General features: G+C 41.1%; 1 protein-coding gene across 3 annotated transcripts in view; it reads right to left on the bottom strand.

Moving 5' to 3' along the window:
- Positions 1-26,866, bottom strand: part of DOCK2 (dedicator of cytokinesis 2) — a 433,847-nt gene that overhangs the window by 265,337 nt on the left and 141,644 nt on the right. For all 3 annotated transcript variants that reach the window (XM_050794630.1, XM_050794631.1, XM_050794629.1), the window contains exon 26: positions 6,353-6,501. In XM_050794630.1, the coding sequence (XP_050650587.1) occupies positions 6,353-6,501 (149 nt within the window). The remainder of the gene's footprint in view (positions 1-6,352; positions 6,502-26,866) is intronic.

Here is a 26,866-nt window from a genome sequence, read left to right on the forward strand (position 1 = left end):
TTGTGCTGGGGTGGGGTGGGCGGGGGGTAGAGCAGCAAGATCTCTCTCCTCACAGCACTCCGGTTTCTGCAGACAGACAGAAAAGTCCACAGAGGGTGACAACACAGGTGCCACAATGGAGCAAGCATGAGCTGCTCCTAGGACCACAGGAGACGTAGGGGAGAGGATTAGAGAAGGCTTCCCAGGAGAGAGATATTCAACCTGACTTCTGAGGGTAAGGTAGGATTTAGCTAGGCTAAGAGCAGAGGTGATGCATTCAGGCAGTGTGAACGGCACTCCGCCGCAGTGAGAAGTGAGAGAGTGCTGCACAAGCAAGGAATTGAAAGAATTGTCATGGAGCCAGAGCATAGACAGTACAAGTGGGATGGGAGAGACCGAAGCTGAAAGCATAAACTCTGTGAAGTCAGGGGGTATGCTTTGCTCTCTGAGCTTCCCTGAGCTTCCTCACTCAAAGCCTTCTGTTACACAGGAGAGAATAACACAAAATGATTGGTGCTGGGATATCAGGGTGCACACATGGTTGTGAAAACACAGACAAGGAAGTCCCTAATTCTGCCTGCGGGCAGAGGGGAAGGGAAGGAAGAGGGAATGGAATTGAGAAAATCTCAGAAAGGAAGTATTATCTGAGCTGAACCCAAAACGAGTTTAGGATTCTACCTGCAGAGAAAGGTGAGAAATTGGAAGAGCATTTCAAGCAAGAGACACTGCATTCAGCAAAAGCAAAAGCCTCCCAAACGGTGTCTAAGTTGTGAATAAAAATATCAAAACCTGGCCGGGTGCAGTGGCTCACACCTGTAATCCCAGCACTTTGGGAGGCGAAGGTGTGCAGATCACTTAAGGTCGGGAGTTTGAGACCAGCCTGGCTAACATGGTAAAATGCCGTCTCGATTACAAATACAAAACTTAGCTGGGAGCAGTGGCTGGCACCTGTAATCTCAGCTGCTCAGGAGGCTGAGGCACAAGAATTGCTTGAGCCCAGGAGGTGGAGGTTGCAGTAAGCTGAGATCGCACCACTGCACTCCAGCCTGGGCAACAGAGTGAGACCCCATCTCAAAACAAAACAAAACAAAATCAGAACCCTCAAACCATTCATGACTAATAGAGTACCTTGGTAGCCCCCCCACTCAGGCTTAGCCAATAGACTCAAACAATTTTTTTTAAAAAGATGATTCTGGGGATTCCCTATGTCCACAATTCAGATACAATCGACACCTTTTCCTCTTGAGAATTAGGAGTCATCTTTACCCACTTTAAGACTGCTAAGCAGAGTAGCAAACAATGACTCTCTTTTTTCTTGAGGAATGAAACATAAAAGCAACAACCTTGTCTTAAGAGGGGAAAAACCAACTCCCTCCGGGTCTGGAGCAATATTAAATTTTATCAGTTACTCAGCAGCCAGCAAAGCACAGAACGAAGCCAGTGTGAAACCGCCCTTCAAAGTAACTGGAGTTGACAACTAAACTTGCTCAGTGACGGGGGAGAAAACGAGTTAATAGAGGAAGAAGTCAGGCCTTTTATCCTTCACCTGAGCTGGTCCCTTTCATATGCTAAGAGGCCAGGAGCAAGCTGGGTGAGGCAATTCAACACTAGCATTAAAAAAAAATCAACACCCAGGCTAAGGCAGACATCTCCCCTTGAGTCCTACCATGACACCCAGGGTTTCAAAGAATAAGGTTGGCCTGCTGCTCTGAGCTGTAAGTACCCAAACAATGACAATACTGAAGACAAGCATCCTCTCCCATTCCCCAAACACACAACGCCCCCCAAATGGAAGCTTGCCATCCTGCCCTATAATTGCTAAATTTTCACATGTGGTTCTACCGTGGGCAACGGCTCCAGTAGGTGGACGTAGTCTCTATGCTTGGGGTTGGGACAATGTGTTGTTCCATGATGTCAACTAAAAGCCAATAAAAATGGCTATGCTGTTGTCAGCAGAGAAGGTCCAAACAACCAGGAGAAAAACCCAGAACATTTGCTCTGGGGGCCTTTTTTATTTGTTTTCATCTAAATGTTCAATTTTGAGAAGTTGGTACCTGTAGAAAGCAAACAGCACATTCTATGGTCTGAATTTTCAAAGTTGGATCTTTGCATATTCCGTGTCCCTTCTATCGCATGAAAATGAATTTATGGGTACAAATTAATGTGTTTGAAATATTTGCCATTTTATGGTTTATTAAATGCATATTGGAAGATGCTAGATTTTATAGACTGGACAGGGCTCTTAAATTAAGAAGGTAAAGAACAGAGAATGAGCCCAGCTATTCCTCTATTTCCAGTGAATACCAAAGGAAAAAAGAAAATAGGTCAAATTAGAGCAATGGTTTCTGAGCATGGTCTCTACACTGGTAGCATCAACAGCACCTGGGAACTTGATAGAAAAATAAGTTACTGGATGCCTGGACCCCACCATCCAGACTAATGATCAGAAATGTGTTTTAACAGCTCCTCCAGGTTACTGGGGGTACCTGCTCAGGTTTGAGACCTGCACTACAACTGTGGCTCTTCACATTGGCTGACAGTTAGCATCACCTCATAATCATCACCTTCTCATTGCAATGCCCCACCAACCCCAGACCAATTCAATCAGAATACTTGGGACAGGGGCCTAGGTATTACTGCTTTTGATGCAAGACTTTTCTTCTCAGTCACTTTGCAAGCCGGGGACCCCCAGCCAGTGACGCCCTGCCCAGGCCTCGCTCAGCCCATCCAGCTCACCATCTATGTTATAGCTTGTACCCATGTTCAGCAGTTCCTGATCTCTTGTGCTGCACCCAAGAAGAATGAGGATACATGGGACATTGAAGGGTGAGGAGGTTGGAGAATAATTTTGTTGAGCAGTGAAAACGGTTTTCAGTGGGGCAGGGGGGACATAATAGAGGGGGGGCACTGGTTCCCCTACCCCAAGGTTGGAAAGTTGTGCCCGCCCTGTCCCTCCCCACACCTTGTGTGACTGGCTCTGGGGCCTAATGGACTCAGAATGGGGACTGCCGATTGGTTTGTGAGTAGGCAAAAAAAGGTTAAAGTGAAGACAACACTCAAAGGTGGGCATGACAGCGTAGAAAACCAATTAGGAAAAGGTAAGTTTATGTAAAATAAGTGAAGGGTGGGGATTAATCAGAGGAAAGTGTGCCAAACACTAAGACAAGTTCTCAGTCCAGTCTGAGGATTTAACATATAGCTTGGCTTTCAGGTTTTAAACTGTCTTTGGCTTGGAGATGGGGTTTCACCGGGGACCCGCCCCTATCTGCCTACCCATTTGGCTGCCTCCTGCTGGTTTGACTTTTAAAAAGCTCCCCAGGTGGCTTGTAATCCCAGCACTTTGAGAGGCCAAGGCAGGAGGATCACTTGAGGCCAGGGGTTTGAGGCCAGGGGTTTGAGACCAGCCTGGGCAATATAGTGAGACCCTGTCTCTACAAATTAACTAAGTAACTAACCAAGTGTGGTCACTGGCACCTATAGTTCTATCTACTCAGGAGGCAGAAGCAGAAACCTGGCATAAAAATAAGTAAAATAAAAACTCTCAAGGCGATATGACTATGCAGGCAATGAGGCAATGTTGAGAGCCGCTATATGCTAGAACATGAGAAATTTAGATTAGGTACTTTTGGGCCTCTGATTTTCAGTTTAGCTCAAAGTAATCATGGCTACTAAATGCCTCCTATTCATTGAAGAAGCTTTTGAGAAGAGAAGAGAGATTTCCATCTTCATGAGCTGGAGAGGTGAGATGTGAAGCTCACCAAAAGCATGAAAATTTATACCAAATTCAATGGTGATAACAGTATTTAATAACCCATCCGGCAAAGACAGTTGCTCACCCGGAGAAAGGGGTGGGTTAGTCCCCACAGTCAGAATTCATTATAAAAGCACGGCACTCAGAGGCAGGAGAGAGTGACACGCACCTCCCACACACCTCAAGTCCAGATGCCACAATCCCCCATGGGGAGCTCAGAGCCTCCCACTCACTTCTTGGCTTTGAAGCCCTAAGTACTGAGGGTGTGTGAGACAGCAGCCTCTTCTCACCAGTGTCTGATGTCAGGGAATGTGCAAAATGATGACAGCCTGTCAGGGTAGAGCTCTCGGAGGCCACTCCCCTGGGATGGACAGAGCCGCAGCATCCTGCTTCACAAACAACCGTGAACTTGGGCCATCCCTCTACCAAACCAGGAACTTGACAATTAGCACATCATAACTGGGTCCCTCAAACTGGGGGACACTGGCATATTCCCAAGGATCCACATTTTTCTCCATTAAAAGGGATCTGAGCATTACTAAAATGTAAAAAACATTGTGGATTGGCTTTTCAACAGAAAGAGGCAAACTTTTTTTAGAGAGAGAGACAGGGTCTGCTCTGTCACCTGGGCTGAAGTGCAGTGGCAAGATCACAGCTCATGGAAACCTTGACTCCTGGCCTCAAGTAATCGTCCTCCCTGGGCCACCCAAAATGCTGGGATCACAGGCATGATCAACCTCCCTGACTGAGGCAACATTATATAGGATGTTACCACAGAAACAATCGGCAAACCCTCATGTTTCTACACTATGAGTAAGACTGAAATCTCCCTTTAAAAAAACAATTTTTAAAAAGATCAAATAGCTAAGACTGGAACCAGCTCAACAGCTAGCTACTGAATGTCCTTATAGAAACATCATCACCCTAACATCATCATCTGAACGAATCTTGAATATCTAAGCTCTTGGTTATTATACTGTCTTTCCATTACATGAGGTAGGAGTAGACAGAAAAAAAGAAGAAAAAGACCATGACTTTATATGCCCCATGCCTGTGATTACTCAGAATTCGAATCAGACTGACCTCGGTTTGAATTTTGACCCTGACATTTATTTGCTCTATTTATTTGGCCTCAAATGTTAATGAAGTGTATGAATTTCAGGTTTTTCATCTCTAAAATGGGAATGATAAGCCTTAGTATCTAGGATCAGGGTGAGCAGACAGAATGTGCAGATTGCATTTAGCCCAGTGCCTAGAAACCAACAAATAAAGTAGAGCTATGATCATTAATTATTCACCACTGAATACTAGCTGAAGTTTCACCTCCTTTGTGTAGGCTTCCTTGACAAAAATGCTTACACATAAACACATACACACACATATATCCTTTGTAGCTCTTGTACCTACCCCAAATACGCATCTAGATTTTAGTCATTATATATCGGGGACAGGTTTTTTGTTCCCAGTGCCTAGCGCACACTGGGTATATCATATGTATTAATATTTCTGCATGAATGAATGAATGAATGAATGAATGAAGCAAGTTATGCATATGTAATAATAAGACAAGAAGCAGCTTAATTGGGATGGTGAGTGTGGACAGGAAGAGACAGGAGAGGCAGCATGCAAGGAAATTGATCATAATGGTTGACTATGGATCTGACCAGTAAAGGAACATTGCTCTGCAGAGTTTTCGAATTACAGTCAATCATAGACACAGTTCATTTAGAAAGCTCTTCTCTGAGGATGTTCTAGGGAGGAGACAGAAAAAGGCAAGGCTCACACCAACACTTAGAAAAAAGTGTATTGGTTATTTGGGTCTATGCAGTCCTCTGAAGCCAGTCCCATCTAAGGACTGAGTACCTCCTGGACATTACTCAAGGACAAAGAGGAGCTGCCAGAGGAACCTGGGTCAAATCAAGCACCCTCCTTCCATCTTCCAGTGCTTAAGAATTCCAGGCCTGGGTCTAATCACTACCTCTCAGTCTTCACCACTTCATCTGGCTTACCTTCTGCAGATTCAGCCCTTTGGAAGCCCTCCGCTTACTCCCACTGACACTTTCCTTTGGTTTCCATCCCCAGCTAATCTCTGAATGATGTCTACAAAACATACAATGACTTCATGGCCACCACCATCCCACTCCATGCCCTATCTCTGGAATCTGAGCCCTGGCAATCTGCTCATCCAGGAAGAGGCTTAATAATTTTTGCCATTTCAAAAGGTAACCGAAGAAACAAAACCCAAGTAAATCAGCTAAGAAAGCAGACACGAGAGTTTTCTTGGCTGTCTAGGCATAGGAAACTCTTCCTCCCATCCCTGCAAACTAGGGCATGAGTACACGGACAAGCCATCTAAAAAGGCTGCAATAATGTCTATACCCACATTCTGAGAAAGCCTCGCCGACAAGACACACAGTGACAAAATGCTACATGATTAACTCTAGTCCCCTAGCCATCCTTCACAGCAATGGGGGTCAGTCACAGGAAAAGTAGGCCTGCTGAGCAAGCCGTTGACTTTTATCTTTAGACTCTAGCTGCTATCCATCAGCATCAATATTTCACAATTTAATCAACTTAGCCCTAGTCTGAGTCCAGGATATCTACATCATCAGGAGGACTCACCACATCCTGATAGCTAAGGACTTCCAAGATGCTGTTGAGCAATTCAACGCAGTACTTCTTCTCCAGGACCTGGTGTTGCATCTCATCCTTCTGCTCCAGCAGCTCCTTTAGCTCTTTGGTGATGACAGGAAGCAGAATGTCCCGGCATTCTGGAATAAAGACAGTTCAGAAGCATGTAGAATTCCTCATTTTTTAGTTTCTTTTCTTTCATATATGCATATAATTTTTCATTAAATAAATAGTTCATGAAGACATTCTCCTTGTAAAAAATTAAAATATTAAAGATTAGGTTAAGATTTCCTGAGAACATCATTCATAATTCTAGTCCCTTTTCTAACCCTTTCTACCCAGGGGCAACCAGTTATTCTAATATGTATATTCTAATATATTCTATATATTTTATATATACACATACATATAAAATGTGCCATATGAAATATCTAGTGTTGTTTTAACTTTGCATTTAAGTCATATACTGTGATTATAAACTTCCAAGATCCTTTTATACAATTTTACTTATCTGTTTATCAGTATAAAACATATAGTTATTCTGGCTTTGTTTCCATTTTATACAAGGGGACCATGATGTATATATTACTCTGAACCTTGACTTTTTTTCATGCACTAATATTTCTTGGAGCACTTTCTGTATTATTACATTTAGGGACAAACTTAGTTATTTTTAACTGTTTTATAGTACTCTTTATTATGGATGTATTTTTCTATTCAGCCCGTACCTGTAATACTGGACATTTTTCACTGGTACAGACAGTACAAAATGAACAACCTTCCATTTGCATCCTTGTGCATATTGCTTTCATTTACCAGCCTGGCCAACATGGCGAAAACCCATCTCTACTAGAAATACAAAAATTAGCTGGGGATGGTGGCGTGCACCTATAATCCCAGCTATTCAGGAGGCTGAGGCAGGAGAATTGCTTGAACCCAGGAAATGGAGGTTGCGGTGAGCTGAGATGATGCCACTGCACTCCAGCCTGGGTAACAGAGTGAGACTCCATCTCAAAAAACAGAAAGAAAGAAATGAAAACTCTTGCAGAGAAGGGTATGTCTCTTGATATTGCTGTTTCAGGGAAATTTCTGGAAGATTCTGAAGCCCTTCACAGCTTTGTCTCCATATTTCCCTTGAAAACAGAAAACCTTGAGGGAAAAAAAAAAAAAAAATCCCAAAATGTGTCAAGCTGCCCCCACTCAGATGCTGCTTGAGCTGCAATGTGAATCATACACACCAGGATTTCATTTTAATTCAATCTAACAAATAGATATTGGACATCTTTAATGTGGAAGATACTCTCTTTATGGAGGTACAGAGATAAGATGTGGTTCTTGCCCATTAGGTACTTAAAAAGTGACAGAGGTGATTACAGGGAAAAAAAAAAAAAAAGCAAAACCAATGAACAATGGTAGAAATTAGAATAAGACTAAGTTCAGAAGAGGTAGAGGACATCTCTTATTCTGTCAGCCCAAGAGCTACCACCCACTCCTTCTGGCACAGTACCCTGACTGTACGTGGGGGAGCCATACTGTCATGGGCTATAATCCTGAGAAGCTGTCATAGGCTCCCTGCCTTCCCGTGGAGAAGGGCTGGACACCTGGCCCCAATTAGGATGGCCTCCTGAAATCTGAATCTTGAGGGAATGTTCATAACGATAACTGCCAATGGTACTAATACACAGTATTTTGAGTGCTTACAATGTACCAGGCACTGTTGCAAGTGTCCTGCATGAATCATCTCAGTAAATTCTCCTAGTGACTAAGGGAGGTAGATAATATTATTTCCCCATTTTGCTGATGAGGAATCAAAGGGACTTGTCATGTGTACACAGCTAGTAAGTGGTAAATCCAGCCCAACTGCAGAGACTGCTCTTATGCACTACATGAAACGTGCAGTCTTGGCTGGGCATGGTGGCTCACACCTGTAATCTCAGCACTTTGGGAGGCCAAGGCGGGTAGATCATGTGAGGTCAGGAGTGTGAGACCAGCCTGGCCAATACGGTGAAACCCTACATCTACTAAAATAAATAAATAAATAAATAAATAAATAAATAAATAAAAGCTAAAACTAGCTGGGCGTGGTGGGCACCTGTAATCCCAGTGACTCGGGAGGCTGAGGCAGGAGAATAGCCTAAACCGGGGAGGCGGAAATTGCAGTGAGCCAAGATCACAGCACTGCACTCCAGCCTGGGCAACAGAGCAAGACTCCATCTCCAAAAAAAAAAAAAAAGAAAAGAAAAGAAAAGAAAAGAGAAATGTGCAGTCTCTCGGGCTCTGCTGTCATCACAGAAGTGCCCCAAGGAGGCTGCCCGGGGGGCATGCTGAGTCCCCTCTCCCTCCAAGATTCGGAGTCTCTCCTCTCTGATAACTAGTTTCCCAGCATTTCCTCTGATTCTATGGATTGTTCCCTTTCTTCTAAATACATTTGTGTTTACTTAAATTTACCAGAGTAGGATTCTGCTGCTTGAAACCAGAGTCCCAACTGATAGAGTCACAAAACACATTGAGTGCTTCAGAAGCCCTCTCATGAGCTCTGGTCAGAAGGTTCATAGAAGACTTTATAGGATCTAACAGAGTATGTCCCTTCTCTCAGAGCCCAATCTCAGTTTTTAATTAAATTCCAGTAAGTGTAATTCATGTCCATTCATCCTACTAAGGAGTAAGCTCCATGAGAGCTGAACTAAAATTCAAGTGCCTGATACAGTACCTGCATCATAGGAGTGAGTCAGTAAATCTTGGCTGAAGGGATGGAGGAGGTGGCATTTGAGATAGTCCGTGACACGTGGATAACATTTCAATAAGAAGAGTGAGGACTTAGAGAACACTTGGTGATTTAGAGAACATAAATCTAGGGTTATATTCTCTTGGAAGGAGAATAATGAAAGATAACACTTAAAAGAAGTGTTCTTAATTGCAACGAAGTGTCAGTTCTATGGAAACAGAAAATTATAGATGACAAAAATTTTGATTCTGCTTTGCTTAAAATTGTAGATAAAATCATAGGTCACAGCTTTAATGACACTTTATGAGAAATTTGCACTGAAGAAATATATTGTTGGGGCTGGGCATGGTAGCTCACACCTATAATTGCATCACTCGAGCCCAGGAGTTCAAGACCAGCCTGGGCAACATAGGAAGACCCCATCTCTACCAAAAATTTAAAAATTAGCTGGGCATAGTGATGCATGCCTGTAGTCCCAGCTACTCAGGAGGCTGAAGTGAGAAGAGCAGAGCCCAGGAAGTAAAGGCTGCAGTTAGCCATGATCACACCGCTACACACCAGCCTGGGCAACAGAGTAAGACCCAGTCTCAAAAGAAAAAAAAAAAAAAAACCACTTGTTGGTCTAAGGACTTTTGAGAGTACAATACATTGATTAGCCACTACCCTTTATTTAGAATGATAAGGGAGAAAGTTGGAGAAAATATATTAATTTATCAATTACCCTATTACTTAAGTTAAATATTCAGTCCATATCTTGCCATTAAAAAGTTGAGATTTTCATCCAGATGTATTTATTAAGCAGGGTAAAAAAAGTCTTACAATATTCATTAAAAAGTTTATTTTAAAAGTTATCTTCTCTTTATTTCCTTCTGCCTGGCTAAAAGTTATCTTCAAAAGGATATGAACTTGTAACTTTGCAATGTTTTGTTTGCTAGAGGGAAATTAAGTGTTGAAATTCTTGTTGTAGAAAAACTAGGTGAGTTCATCTGAAGTGGTAAATGCTTTGTCATTGGAAGACGAATAACTTCCCTAACTTAATGATACTTCCCAATTATGCCTTCATTGATGTGATAACTAAGCCCAACCAGAAGATAAAAATGGTGCATTATCTTATTAAGTTAGATAAAGGTGGTAAAGTCTTCCTCTTTGAAAAGTGAAATAAGAGATTCTAAAAAAGGAGATTTAAAATACAACAGAAAGTCTTGTTTTTCCATAGTCCTCTAGGTAAAAGGGAGTCACCAAAAGATGTGCCTTCAGGAAATCTGTGTCACTGCAGTGAAGATGCCATGGTGATGACAATCCAGGTGATAACAATGAATATAAGAGTGTGTGGGTTGTCCCCTAGATTCCTAGCTTCTGACATAACGAATTTGGATTCTGCCGAAGCTAAAGATTTGATAAGCCCTTGAAGAAAGGTAGTAAAAAACAAATCAAGCGTGGTCAATTGCCTTGAGCTTAAAGTACAAGATGATAATGTTTTAAGGCTTAAAATAGCTTTTTGTGACTCAAGATTAAAAATTATTAAAACTCTCCCCACCTGTAAAATAGGATCAGTAGGACCTATAGGAAGGAGCCATGTAAAGGCAGATCAAGAACTAACCCATTCACACATTGAACTAATTCTTTCAGTCAGTCATTCTACACATATATTGAAGGCTTACTATGTGCCAGTCACTATTCTAGGGTGGAAAGGAATGACCAGGGGTTAACTCCCCATCATTGCACAGAGCCAGCGGAGATAAGAAGCAGACTTGAGTAGACAGGAAAAACACTTAGTACCTTTACACCTTAGGAGTGGCAACCTATTAGGAGCGGTCATAAAACAGAGCTGTGGAATAACCGAGGTCAGGGTTTTCCTTAAAAGGTCATTCTGTTAGCACTCTAGTTGAGATACCTCACATAAATCCCATTACTAAGATATGAATCCAAGGAAAAAGCCACTCAGGAGATTTTAGATATGAAAGATCTCCTCGGGAAATCACGGACTTTAAATCCTACTTAAAATTGAACTAAGCTAGTAGATTTTTCATGGAAAAGTCTGATAGTAAGTTCTCCATCTCTAGAAGTATTCAAGTAGTAAGTTGCGTCTATAGATAGGCATGAGGAAGAGGTAAAGTATCAGATGAAGGGATGAAGTGAATGATTATTAAAGCCACATCTGAAATTCTAGGATTCTATAAAACATAGGTTCCAAGGAAGTTGCAGGAGGAAGGATATATTTGCTAGGTGGAAAGACAGTGGATGTTTGCCTTGCTCACAAAGTACTGAGGCTGTGGGAGCTGCAGACCAGGCATTAGGAGAAGCAATAGTTTATCAAGCTGAAAGGCAGACGCTTTACAGATTCTCAAAACCAGCATCCCCATAAGATGGAGGCTCATGGTGTGGAGAGTCAGCAAGATTTTCACTGAAGTGGCCATTAATAACATGGTCTGTTTTTCAGAAGGTACTCTGTCTTCTCTTTAACCATGATTTCTCAGAAATGTCTGGCTCCTCTGTTTGTAGATGAAATAATTTTTCTCATTTGTAATTGGAGCTGTGAAATTATATTAGTCTGTAAAGCTCCAGGAAGCAGCATTTCTAAATTGCTGCTTGATTGTCAAACCAACAAACACAAATGGTTTTGAAGATAAATAGTGCAAACCCTGAAATCAATCTTCATAGGCAGAGGTAATGAATGTCAGAGACCTGCACACCCAGGCTGGGTTCCTGCCTTAGGTATCCAATGTCTGACAAAGGCTGGGAGACTTGCCACCAAGTGACAAGTCCGAATTATAATTCAGACCAGCCATGGGAGAATCTGCAGAACTACTCAACTCCTTGGGTTTTAATCGAAAGGGTTTTCTTTGTCCAAGTGACTGCAGAGAGGAAGACGCAGTATTTCTGGGTTCTGGGTCCTCCCTTAGGAAAGTTTTGTCATGCAGCAGTCAGTGCTACCTACCTGAATGCATAGCCCTCTTGAAGTGTGGTGTGCTTTTGCAATTATTTGATGGCTCACGGACACTTCAAATAAGAGGACCCTTTTCTTCACCTGCTCCTCACCAGTATCAGCCCCATTGGAAGAATTAAATGAAAATTCTTTGTCAGTTTGGAAAACCACCTTGACGTGCATCCAGCCAAAATCACATCTGCGACCACAGCCACAATCCAGCTCCAGCAGGAAACATTCCTAAAAACCATATCTGAATTGACCCTCTTCCCCTCAAGTCTGTTCTTTCTCCTTTGCTGTCTCTTGAGAGTGAGGACACCCCCAGTCACACAGTCAACCAAGCAAAGAGATTGTCTTTGAGTTCTTCTTCTCTTTACATCAGCATCTAATCCATTATGAAGTTATGCCCATTCTACCCTCAAGCCAACTTCCTCCACTTTCTGTGTCAAGTCTCCTAACCGCCTTCCCTGCTCCCTGCACAGGAGTCCCTTGTGGTCAGGAAATTCTTCAGTAACTTCCTATTGCCCTCAGGATGAGTTTTCTCAACTCTCCGGCATGGATGGAGGCCATCTGTGAGCAAGTTCTTCCCTCAACTCATCGTGGGTGCTCACCACTTGCCACTTCTCCACCTCCCTCTCTCTGTTCCAACCACAAACTCTCTCCTTCTCCTGAATTTTCACATGTTATTTTCTTTGCCTAGAATGCTCTTGTCCCGCCCATCTTCTCCTGACTTCTTCCCTTCTAGCTCCTAACTTAGACGTGAAATCCTCTAGGATGATTTTCCTGACACCCCAACTTTGCCTTGGGTGACTCTTCTTCATTCCTATGGCACCCATAATATATTTCAACATATTTCCATCTTACCATTTATCACACGATACGGTCATTTTCTATGTAACAGGAAAACCAGTGAGATTCTTGCTGTCATCCCATAAATGAAAGTAAGGCCCAAGCTGTAGTTGGGGTACACCATCATCCCTCCAGGTTTTTTGAGAGGTGCCAGTTCAGGACCAGCCCTACACCAATCCACATGCACTCACTCAGAACTAACAGAAGGTCAGCAGTGGCCTTTGGATATAATGCGATTTCCATGGGATATGCCATTACCCATCTCCTCCATGAAACTCATGTTGAGAGAAGGAGAACCCAAAGAGTCACTCATAAAACATAAAACAAGATGGACACTATATCCCTGCTAGGGAAATGCTTGCCAATCTGTGAACCCAGGTACATCCTGGTCCCACCATCAGAATACAGATTTTAGGACATTCTGGAGTATAGTGCACTGTACTTTTCTAGCCTCTCTCTTACTGCAGGGGAAGAAGGTTAAACATAAGCAATGCATCTGTGTCAGGGCTCAGTCACATCCTCAGCATGAGTGCCCATGTTTCTAAGCCTGACTATGGCAGCCTGCACTTGGAATCTCATTCCACTCACATCCAGCCCCTGACTTTGTCACCAGTGTGTGTTAATCGACTCTTCAATCCTGTTCCATTTTTCACAGACTTTAAGGTGAAACTCATTCGGCTTTGGCCAAGTTCCTATTGACTGAAAGTCGAATTCCTCTCAGCTCATCTCTCTCGGAGGACTGGCAATGGGGAAGCGGGGGTGGCCACAGATGTCACAGCTCACCCTGCCCTCTCCCTATAATTGAAACCCCAAATTCTCCCAGGCAGGGCTGCCCAGTATAAACCCAGCGCTGCTCTGCCAGGCTGCTTTTCTTCTGTTCGGTTTGTGAGCATTTGCAGATGTTGAAAGCCACTTGCTTGGATCAACTGGACACAAAAGGAGACCTCCACAGACACGATTCTAGTCTGACAGTTGGCGATTTGTTCTCACAACCTCCCTCCTCCAGCCAGCATTTCACAAAGAAAACTAATTCCGCCCACTGGGAAATCAATAACTACCCACAAATTTCATATTCCAGATCAGGTTACAAGCCTTTTACAACTTCACTAGCATTTCCCCCAACGCATTCTTCAGCAGCTCCCCATGAGTCACTTGCCTCACCCCCTGAAACACACCTCATTGCAAAACCCAGAATCACCACCCGCAGCCCTCTGGCCACCCTCTGGCGCCATCTGTGTCTCCACTTTACGAACCCCTATGGGGCCAAAATATATCTCCCAGCTAAACAAACAGCCTATTTAGAAATGTTAGAACTCAGCGTCCAGTTAAAATTCTCTCCAGGTATCTTAGAAGGGAGAAAATACAGTTAGGTGGTAAATCCTTAAGGAAAAACGTACTTTCAAAACTTTATACTAGATATCCATTGAAAGTCCGAACCAAGCTCTTGTTTTTACCATATATCCTTTATACTGAACATAAAAAGTGATTTTGCACTACACCTAATAAGCAAATACCCTATAATAAGTTGGCTCCTGCCATTTAGAAGCACAGAGACAGCAGGGAGGGTTGGCCAACACGGAACTGCTGGAACTGTTATTGTATATGTATGTGTGTAGAGATGGGATCTTGGTATGTTACCCAGGCTGGTCTCAAACTCCTGGGCTTAAGCAATCCACACACCTTGGCCTCTCAAAGTAAAGAACTTTTAACAGGATGTGAGTCTGTTTGTATCTAAAAAAGTCACACTGATCATAAATATAATTTGAAAGCTCTGAGAGTCGACATGCAATATATTCATATCCTTAAATATGTATGTTTAAATATATATACATATATATGCATACACACATAGTCAATACTCACTGTTCTCATGGATATTATATTCTAGTAAAGTGCTATAAATAATTAAATAAACAAGTTAATAGTTGTCTTAGGTTAGATACTCCAGAAGCAAACTCTAACATGAAGCTTGGGTGAAGAGGACTTATTAGGAGATGTTCCAGAAAAATATGCAAGGGGAGTAGGGAAGTGGAGGGAAGGAGGCCAAACCGAGTACAAAAGTCAAGCAAGCCTCACAAAAGATAACTTTTGAGCTCAATCCTACGAGGAGTTCTGGAGGCAGTGTAGACTCCAGGGGTGATGAACCTGGAATGTTCAGACCCAGGGTGTCAACAGCACTTTGGGTGGTTCCAGTCCCCGGGAAAAGTAGGGTCCTGCAGCCTGAGGGCAGCCCTGGGAGGCAGGTGCTGGAGTTGGGGGCCATGAGAGCTGATGTGACAACAATGGGCACTGATAACTACCAGCAAAGAAATTAACCAGGTGACAGGATGAAGAGAATCTTCTAGGGGACTGTGACGACCACTTCATACAGGGCAGTCAAGGAAGGCCTCGCTGAGCCAGACACACTTGAGCTGGGACCTGAAGCGAGAGAAGGGAGCTGCATGCGCTGATCTCAGGGAGGCACACTTGCAGAGGGAAGGGCATGGAAAGGCGCTGGGATGGAAATCTGCAGACCTTGGAGGAATGACGTGGACGTGAGTGTGCCTGGGTTGCAGGAAACAGGGGTTTAATGTGAGATGATAAATTTGGAGAAGTTGCCAGGGCCAGGTCTCATCAGGCCCTGTGGCCCATGGTAAAAGGTTTGATTCCCGGGTAGTGATAAACACTTTTCGTTGTTGTGTTTTTAATGGTGGCCCTAGAGAGGAAGGTGGGAAAACACTGAGGAGGCTTTCTGTAGAGGTAAAGAAGGGGGCTTGTATTTATTGCACCCTCGCTGTCTATCAGGCGTTCTCTCTACAAAGTATATCATTATACCTATTTTACAGATGAGGGAACTGAAGCTTAGAGAGGTTCAGTAACTTGCCTAAAATCATACAGCTAGTAAGCAGAGCTGAATTAAACTCAGGAAATATGATTCCAGAGCCCATATTCATACCTATTAAGCTATCCTTCTTCCTTACTATAACAGTGCAGGGGAGAGAAGATGAAAGCTTGATTCATTTGCGGCAGTAGAGACAAGGGTGCAAGTACAGACGGAAGTCAACGAACATGGGTTATGTTTTGAAGGCAGAGTCAACATGACCTGCTGATGGATTACACGTGCTACATACCTATGTAAGCATATGCATTTTGGAGCATTTGAGTGAGACAGCAATAGATTCATTTTAGGGTTTATCAAATTAGAGTGTAATCATGGAGACCATTTCCTGGCCTCAACTAGCAAGTAATGAAAGACTCCCATCAACATTTCTCTGATGGTGGGAAATGGCCACTGAGATAGCCTATCATCACGCCTTTTGAAAACTATTTAGGACATAAATAGTGTGTTCTGAAAGGTACTTGCACCCTTAGTTATCCCACTGCACTTGCCTGCAACTGCTGACTGGCCTCCTCATTGCTAGCTTGCTCATTAAATTCAGCTCCTTAGAAAGTGCTTTTGGAAAAATAAGAAGCCAATCCAGCTCCTTAAAAGTGCTTTTGGAAAAGTAAAATTGCAGATAAGGCCAATTGAATTGGGACCCAAAATTTGATTTGTTTCCTAATGCTTAGAATGATTCCATTTGCAGTGCCGCACCAGATGAATGCGGTTTGGCCTGTCAGAAGACTGTGCACCCACCTCTTCATCCTGGTGATGAAAGGAGCAGCCAATTAAAAAGCTTCTGGCTGACCAAGCTGCCTCTGTACCTGATAATCTTGACAATCTTTAAAGAAGGATTCTTAGCTGGGTGCTGGGCATGCACCTGCAATCCCAGCTACTTGGGACACTGAGATGGAAAGATTGCTTCAGCCCAGGAGTTCAAGCCCAGCTGGGCAAGATAACAAGACACTTATCTTTAAAATATATATATATACACACATATATATGTGTATATACACACATACATGTATACATATATAAATATATATATACACACACACACATATTACATAAATAAAGCAAAATGTTTAGGAAAGTGTTCTACTTCAAATTCATGCAAGAGGAAAAATGAGTCCACTAACGTTGTGACTATGAAGATCTGTGTCTCACATCCTTTGACACCATTTCCAATTCAGTGACATCTGAATTCACATTGATTTATAAGTGCTCAGGACACCTATCAGATTGGTCAGCACCTCCTACACCCTTCCAGGGCTATCATCCCTGACCCACTGTCTCTCATTTGCATCACACCATACGGAATCCCTTATTCCCTCATGCCAGTCCCCTCTGGAGACTCATAGAATTCCATGGCTTCATGACTCCCAATCTGTACTTAACCAGGAACTCCTACACTTTTATCTCTTTATTAGCTAGTCCATGTTCACATACTCAAATAGAGTCTTCTCAGCAGCCAGGGTCACTATAACATATTTTTTAAAAGGGGACAGAAATTACTGGCATGAAGGGGGGTGGGAGAGTGGAATATTAATTGTGAGAGATATGCAATGTACATTGAACTCCTGCTGGATTATAGACACCATACTGAGAATTAATTTATTCCTTACCAAAATCTATTCAATGGATTGCATTGTTCCCATTTTACAGATGAGAAAATAGGAGCTCCATGCAGCTCACCCAGCTAGTGTGTCTCCAACAGAGGCAAGGCCCCAGCACGGACCTGTCTGACTCCAACACCAGTGTCATTCCAGCCCTACTCACTCCAGCTCATGAGTGCAGGGCAATTATTACCAATTCCTAGATTCTGCTAGCTTGAGGCAGCCACCCTTTGAGTTTATTAACTCCCTTAAGTTGGCCTTAAATAGAAAATCCAAGACTTGGATTGCTTGGTCTGTTTAATAATTGATTGATGTTTGTTGTGTGGTTTTTTTTTTTTTTTTTTTTTTTTTTTTTTTGGTCTGCTTAATGATTGATTGATGTTTGTGGTGTGTGTGTGCGTGTGTGTGTTTGTTTGTTTGTTTGTTTGTTTTTGAGAGGAGTCTCACTCTGTTGCCCAGGCTGGAGTGCAATGGCCCAATCTCGACTCACTGCAAGCTCTGCCTCCCGGGTTCACACCATTCTCCTGCCTCAGCCTCCCGAGTAGCTGGGACTACAGGCACCCACCACCATGCCTGGCTAATTTCTTTTTGTATTTTTAGTAGAGACGGGGTTTTACCGTGTTAGCCAGGATGGCTATGATCTCCTGACCTTGTGATTCGCCTGCCTCGGCCTCCCAAAGTGCTGTGATTACAGGCGTGAGCCACCGCGCCCGGCCTGTTTGTTGTGGTTTTGTAAGTTACAGTCCTAGGGGGGTGAAAACAAATCTGAGTCCTAGAACCCCAGAATTAAACAATAACGAGTGTTAGTCAACTCAGTGGTTGAGTCTTTAGTCCAGTCATTCACTTCTTTCATTTTTTAATTCAACTATAGTCGGTTGGGCTTCCCCATCACATAGCAGTTGGCTAGCAAACAGCAATCGTGACTTCAAGCCATTTGCTACCTTTCCTCATTAGACAGCGAGAGCCTGGGGTGAGATATCCAATCTCAATCAAGTCATGTCTCCTACAGTTCCTAACGCAATGCCTGTTTTCCAGTAGGATCTTAATAAGTGTTAGATGAATGAGTGTTTGCTGAAGGCAAATAAGGGGTCTATATTCAGGGCAACTCATAGAATCAGAAACTTGTTTAGTGTTGGGTTGGTCAATATTCATTTTTCTGTGCCATCCTCGAGGGAACTAAATGATAGCAGCTGCGGGTGGGATGGGAGGTATAGAAGGAGAGCTGTATGTGTGTTTCTTTACCTTCACCACCTCCCCTGAGCCATTTTACCTAATCATAGAGGAAGGCATGGCATAGTGAGTGGAGCTTTGGGTTAAAGGTTGGGAGACCTGAGTTTGAATCCCAGCCTTACTACCACCAGGCTTGGATGAGCCATTTTACTTCTCACCCTCCAAAAATGGAGATGAGAATGACTCTTTTGTAAAAAGATCAAAATAAAACATGATACAAATTCAGTTGCAGTTATTAAGTGTAATGAGGCTTTGGGATCCAACGCTATGCACAAGTTTTTCAGCCCAAAGCAGAGCGTGTTAAAGCTTCAGTTTCTTTCCACTGTTGTTAACTTATAAATTGTACAAATGCCTGGTCCAGACAGGCTGGAATAAAGTGGACTTAAAGCTGTTATCTGCATCATTCAAACAAACTACACTTTTGTCTGAATACCAAACTCAGAGAATTGAGTTCTAAGAGGTGGGTATAAATTGAAATAATTGGGGTATATGCCTCAGATTTCCATTTTCCCTTTTGTATGTGGACAGACTAATGGAGGGCTCAGGCAAGCGTTCTCTGAATGTCCTTTTTCATTTCTGTTTGCAACTTAGAATAATAATAGCACTTACTGACAATCCTCAAGCCGCACATGAACAATCCTGTATCGCCGCCATCACAAAACTTACAAATACCAAAAAGAACAAAAGCCAACAGCAATGTTTTGGATCAATATGAGCAGCTAGCATTCCATTTCTGGGAAAATCATGCATTAAAAGCCTCTTGTTTACATTTTAAGGCTAACAGAGGGGCCCTTCATTTCAGAGAATTAAATGAGAAAATTATCCTGGATTCAAGCATTAGCAAAATGGAATGGTTGTCTAATTGTTTCCAATCATCATCTGATTCTCCTCTTCCCTCACCTTCCCCATATCAGCTCCGAAGGAGAGGAGGCTGGGGCTCCTCTCATTTACAGCTCTGCAGATTTAAAACCTAGTGTTGTTTATTACAAAAGGAAAACCGAGAAGTATACTATATTTCAAATAAACTGAAGAATGGGAAGCAAACTTCAAAGAGGAAAGGAAAAAACCACAGCCATTTTTGTCCCTGTAAATAAAAATGGAAATGGGAAGAATTTATCCTCTGGCCTGTTTTTCTTTTCTAAAAGCACTCATCTAAGAAGGTAGAGAGATGAGACAGACTTGAGGAGCAGGGGCTCTTGCCTGCTTTATTTCTTCACTTGTAAAAAAGGGCCAAGGGGAGCCCTTCCCTAAAAGGCCCAAAGCAAAGAGTGATTTAATAAATGAATCATACACTTAGGCCCAATATTTAAATAAGAGGATCAAAGAGATTTTGCTTGGACTCTACAGCAATAAAAGAAGAACTGGGGAAAGTATGAGATGGTAGGAAATAAAGATAATAAATAACAGTTAAAGACATGTAATGAGCTCTCTGTGCAAAGAGAGGACAACATATGCTCCTTACCTTTGAACAGTCCATGTGTACTAAAGGAAAGGAGCAGTGACGTGATGGGAACAGTAAGAAAACATATGTACAATGAAACATATTGCATTTCACAGAACTACCATTTGATCCAGCAATCCCATTACTGGGTATTGACCCAAATAAATATAACTCATTCTATTATAAAGACACATGAACACATACATTCATTGCAGCACTATTCACAATTGCAAAGACATGGAATTAACCTAAATGCCTATTAATGAAATACTGGATAAATAAAATGTGGTACATATACACCATGGAATACTATGCAGCCATAAAAAAGAACAAGATTATGTCCAAGGGTATGGGTGGAGGCAAGGACATGGATGGAGCTGGAGGCCATTATCCTTAGCAAACTAATGCAGGAACAGAAAACCAGATACTACTGTTCTCACTTATAAGTGGGAGCTAAATGATGAGAACACATGGACACATAGAGGAGAACAACCCTCACTGGGGTCTATTGGAGGGTGGAGAGTAGAAGGAGGGAGAGGATCAGGAAAAATAGCTAATGGGTATTAGGCTTAATACCTGGGTGACAAAATAATCTGCCTAACAAATCCCCATGACACAAGTTTACCTATATAACAAACCCACACATGGACCCCCAAATTTCAAATAAAAGTTAAGAAATGAAACATACCACATTTCAAATTATGTTCAGTAGCCCCCACATGAATCTCCCATTGTACTTCTATGAAATTGCAAATAATTTTGCACATTATCTGTTCATGTGTTTATTATTAGTTATAAGTATTTCTTTATACATTACCTTCATCCAAAAAGAATGAAAGAAGAAAGATGGCATCCCAGTGTAAAAGATAACATAAACTCCAACTGCCCTTATTGGGGCCATAAAGGCAGCCATCCAAGTTCTAGAGTTTGTTGATCATTAGGATAGAAGAGGACCAATTCCTTGCAGGAACCATAGCTTTTTCTGGCACGAAATTCTTAAAGAAAATTTTCATATTGTATTTTAATGTTAACGTTCTACATTGAGCTTAGTAGTCATTTGTTGCTTTTGACTCAAATTGTGAAATCTTAGCTCTGAAAAGAACTGGAGAAAAGCTAATGGTTTCAAGTCACTTGACTGTGTTTTGTGATCTTGTGAAATATAAAAAAAAAATAAAGGGAGGAGGTTTCATGAGTGTGTGCTTGTCCCTCCATGACACTTCCATTTCTCTATTCACATGAAAAAGTATGTGTCGAGCATCTGCCAAATGCCAAGCATTCCATATGACACACGGGTGTTACAGGACCAGCGTGCAGGTGATAAAGAGAGAGATGTGACCGGATCCAAGGCATAGATGAGAAAGATTCAAAGGCAGAAAAGTCATGGAAGAAGAGAAGGTTTTCTTGAAAAGAATGAGTACAGTTTTGGAAATAATGAGTTTGAGTATCTATAAGACACCCAAAAGGAGATGTCAAAGGAATGATTGGCTAAATATGTCTGAAAATAATCTAGTACAAATGGGTAAGCATCAGTTTAACTATATGAGAGATACAGTGGACGTGGCTGCCTCCTACAAAAAAAAAAAATTCCCATGGGCAACTACAATGCATTCAGCAGAGAGTGGTTTCTTAATTTTATTTGGTGTTGCTCATGAAGATCATGATAAAATGAAAAGGAGAAGAAAAAGGAGAGGAAGGACGAAGAGAAAAAGAAAAAAGAAGAGGTACAAGAGGAAAAAAAGATGGAGAAAAAGAAGAAAGAAAAGGTAAAGGAAGAGAAGACAGACAGAGAAGAAGAGAAAAAAAAGGCAAAAGTAGAGGAGGAAAAGCAGTAGCAACTGGGCAAGAACGACGACTGACAGAGGAGACATGAGTATGGGAAGCTGGGACAACGGAGCCACAACAGGCCCAGAAACAGGAGGGATTTTCACTTGAAATTTGTAGACTATCACAAGGACAAGGTTAAGACTGAGCCCAAAGGTGGCTAAGCAGCCCAAACTGGCAGGGGTCCCGGTGAGCCCACCTGTACATTTGTCAAAATTCTCACTTTACCAAGTCATGCCAGTTAGTGGGGAGCTGGGGGACAGGATTTTCTGGGAGTAACAGTCAACAACTACTTCTAGAGCACCAGTCATGCATCTGAGTATTGAAGGTAGGGATGGAACCATCTTTTCCCTCAAAGACTCTGCTAGAGTACCATGCACAGCCCGTCAGCCCGAGACAAGGCGGAATGATAAACTGGACTATGAAGAAGAGGAATGGAAGGAAATGTCGGCCATCAAGGAGGCTCCATTCTCATTCCTCTAATGCACTTAGTCAGTAACAGACCACATGGTAAGTGCTATATAGACAACAGTGAGCAGAGTGTGGAAGTGGAATATCGGTTATTGTCTGTGTGATCTTGGAGAAATCACTTAACCTCTCTGTGTCTTTGTTTCTGTATCTGTAGGGTGGAAATAATAACGGCACCTCTCTGGGTGAGAATGAAACAAGATAACATAAAGCACTAAGATCAGCATACCTGGCCCATGGAAAGCATTATAAAAGTATAAGCTACTGTTATTTAATTTTTAAAATATTTATATGTAAATTTCTGGGTAATGAAAATATACTGTATCTTGATATGGGTGGTGGCTAATAGATTTACATATGAAAAAATTCATGAACTATATATTTAAGATGTGTGTATTTTTCTATATGTAAATTATACTAAAGTTCTATTTAATTATATATAAAATATAAATGTGTGTGTGTGTGTATATATATATATGGTTCATATTATTTTTCCTGTTTAAAACAGACAGTAAGTCTTGAAAAAGTCAAGTAAGTTACTCAAGGGATTTTGCTGGAACTTGTAATCAAGTACTTGGACTCCAGAACCTGTGCTCTTAAAGACTGAGCAGACCATGTTTCTATGTCAGCTGAGCCTTGGTACTCAATAGGGAAAAGATGGCAAATAGTTGCCTGAAGATGCTGTGCTGAATTCTTCTTGGAGAATATCCTGCCATCAAGAGAGGGCAGCTCTTTTCTTACCTTTCCCATTCTTTCTCCCACCTTCCACGCTCTTCTCATTTCAGCATGGTTTCATCATCTCATTAAATATTAAAACCAAGATCCATGCCAGTCAACAAGATGGCTGGTAATGGAGTACACACATCCCAGCAGGTAAACACCCAGCAGACAGGCAGTGGTTAAGAGCTACAGGGCACACACCCCAAGCTTCCCAAATTCCTCAGGGGCCAAAGATGCCCCACTACTAACAGAAGTGTGCCCACTTTAAGTACACATGCAGCCCCTGCCAAGACAAAGAACACCAGCCAAAGAAGAGTGAGTGATTGTCATTTATGAGGTGCTGTAGAAATTAATTTTGTATGCCCCTTCCATTAGCAGTAGGTCTGAATTCACTTTAATATGCAAGTTATCATGTTAATCTTTGATACTAAAAAAGAATGTATCATCATTAACCTTTCTAGCCCTGAATTTAGCAATGCAGTCTTTTTATTAGTGGTAATAGAAGTAGCATCATTTCTTGGCATCTCTGTACTCTACCAATTTGTATGCAGTTCCACCAGTCACTTTGTAAAATCTCTGCTGATTCAGAAGCCCATTTTTCAAACATTTGACTCTAAATGCCCATAAGTCACCAGAAGTTGACTCTACCTTCTTTTTTTTTTTTTTTCCAGGTTCCTCTAAATGAGAATAAATTTTCCACTGAAGGAGCAGTCCACAAAAAGCACTAATGGCCAGCAGAAGAAGCCCACAGGAAGAGCGGGCATGAATGAGTTCTGTGTAGCATTTAGGAAGGCAAGCTCATCTTAGCCAAACCATAATGGGGGTCTTCAGAGCTCTAGGATCCCTAGATAACTAAGTCACAGCTAAGAAGAAACTTCTGCTTTAGGGAGAAGGGAAACAAATTAAGCAATACTGGAGAATTGCTATTAAAGATAATGGGGAAAACACTCAAATATTGCAATCTAGTACATCTTTCTTTCCAAGTATTCATTTGATACTGGTAAATTATAGATGAAAGAAATATGTGGAAAGTTCTACACTCCATTTTAATGAATAACTTTAATATTCCCATTCCATTTGTTCTATATATGCTAATCTCTAAAATGTGTTAATAGTGAGAAAATGTTTGATAAATTGCATTTTGCCATCTTTTTCTTCATTCACACTCTCTGATGGGACGATGATCAGAAGGTAGAGAACTTAGGAAGGAAAAAAAAAAAGGCAAGAATAAGGTATAAAATATCTTAAAATAGAGCATCAGTCCCTGAAGAATGAAACGAGTTTCTGTTTTCAAATGCATTCGCATACTGTTTATAATGTAAAATATAAACAAAACTACCTCCTTACTGAAACTAGATTGGTTGCTGATCCAACTTTTTGGCTTGTAGGGAAGCTGCCCATAATGAGGTTATCGATACACGAGTTCATCTCATACACGGGTAGTTTTTATGTTCTTCTTTTAGATCTAATGATTGTTTTTCTGACTGCTCCTTAAATAGGACATGACATGAATAAGAAGGAAACTGGGATTTAGCCATATCTATCTTCAGAGAGCTTAGAGCTTTCTAAAGGGCAAAATCAAATTGAGTATTTTCCAAGCTTTAGTTTATCATTATGTTTTTTCAGTGGAAACCTGCTATGTACTCATCATAATTTCCACCTGCACTATTGTTTACTTAATATTTTTCGTAAAGTAAATTCATTTGAATCTGCTTAAGTTTATTTTAAAAGAAAACTTTGCTACCTCAACCAGAAAACCGGTATCCTTTGCCATAAATGGAAGATATCATAACAATCAATACAATAAAAATAAACACTTTTATTAAATTCTAAGAGAAGCTTAAGCCTGAGGTCTGCTCCATCTTTGTTATCAAAGGAGATTATTAGAGAAAGATAAAAACAAAACAGCAAAGATACACAATCCTTGACATAATCAGAAGGACTGAAAGGGAACTGAAAGGAATGAATGAACTTCCCTTCTGGATACAGTCCTCTATCTGCACACACCTGAAATTATCCTTCATGCCGAAGAAAATAGTTTTGCTTACTCGGCAAATGAAAGAAAGAAACTAAAATCTGGATTCCTAACTTTTAATTCCAACTCTGCCACTAACTTGTGGTGTGACCTTGGGCAGGTCATGTCCCCTCTGAACCACAGTTTCCTGGGCTGAAAATGAACAGGTTGGATTACGCAATTTCTCCAAGAAGTCACTCAACTTTTCCCATCTATGTTTTGTGAAACCGTTAAACATGTTCAAAAATATCTCTTCATCATCTGAAATGTGTGGTTGTTAATTGCATTTACACTGTTATCTGAAAGTCTTACCAGGAAAAAAAGAGCAAAGGTTTGAAAAGATCAGCTATTTGGGGAGCAAAAGAGCCTTTTGAAACTGTTGTGTTGAGAAAAAAAAAAAAAAAAAATCAATGAAATTGACTGCAATCCATGCACAACAGAACCTGACTGCCCAAAATATATACCTGCACATCCCTGGACTTTGGAAGCCAGTGGGCAAGACACTGATTTAAATTGGCCTTACAAATCATCACCTCGTCACTTGCCTGGGTCAAACAGTCTTTTATGCTGGTTGAGTAAAAGAGGGTGCTAATTTCAAACTCTCAGCTGTATCTCCCCCTTCCTAGGAGACAGTAGATTGTGAGGGGAAAAAACAAATACATCAAAGTTAAAAATTAGTTAAGTATCTGCAAGCTTGCTTATTTGAAAGAACTGGCACATTTAAGCGAGTTTCTCCATCTGCAAAATAGTGATAACAATCTACTTTGTAAGTTTCTATAAAAATTATTAAAAGTAACTAGTATCATAATTATTATAGTACATATGAACACCGTCTTTCTCCCAAAGCTTTTTCTTTCTATCTATATTCTAAAAAGTCAATTTAAGCAACTTTTGATTTTTAATGCTCTACAGTGGCTCTAGCTTCAAACCGATAATAAAAATTGGTATAATAATTATTAATGAATAATTAAAATGGAAATCATAATCATACTAACTTCAAGCTATCATTTATCTAGCATTTATTGCCATTCAGGGACTGGGTTGAGCATTATGTAATTTAATAATAATTAAATTTAATAATTTAAATTTAATAATTTAATAATCACATTTAACCCCACTATCATCCAGATTTTACAGATCAAGAAACTAAGAACCAAAAAAATGACATGACTTTTCCAAAGTCACTGATGAATACAATTCAATTATGAAACAAAATGAAAAACCCTGAAATGGCTCTCTAGAACTCAAGACTTTGGCAAGGAGATCATCCAACAAACCTTCTTTGTATATTTGGGGCCAAAGTCAAGATCATGAAAAAATCAGAGGTTACCAAATCTAATATAATAAAAGCTGAATATTTCCAATTTCTGAAGTTCTTTGGTGTTTCTTGTTCATTTTAAATAATCTTTTGGAGGTTTTAAACTACAAGAATGACTTTCATCCTCTGGCTCTCTCCTCTGAAGCCTCAGGGTGCTTTGCTTATTATCTCTACTATAAAATATTCATTCTGAATCATAATAAAGAATGCCTCATTTTGCAAATAAAGGCAAGCTCCTTGAGGATATCACCATATTTCCATCATCTTCGTATTTTCTAAATGGTTACAAAATGTTTTGTTTATGCCAGAGAATCAATAAACATTTTTTGAATTGAAAAACCTGTTCTAAGCATTGCCTCTCTTCATCAAAAAGGTGGCTCCATCTATCACGTGTGGAATTTGATATGTCAGAAAGCCAGTTAAAGATACAGGTCTTTAGATGAAGGCAAAGACTTAGACTAAAAATTAAGTTTTGCGGCTGTAGGCAGCAGGATGGGATTGAGCCCGCAGAGTGGAT

Source organism: Macaca thibetana, chromosome 6, assembly GCF_024542745.1.
Source record: "Macaca thibetana thibetana isolate TM-01 chromosome 6, ASM2454274v1, whole genome shotgun sequence".
Lineage (NCBI taxonomy): Eukaryota > Metazoa > Chordata > Mammalia > Primates > Cercopithecidae > Macaca > Macaca thibetana.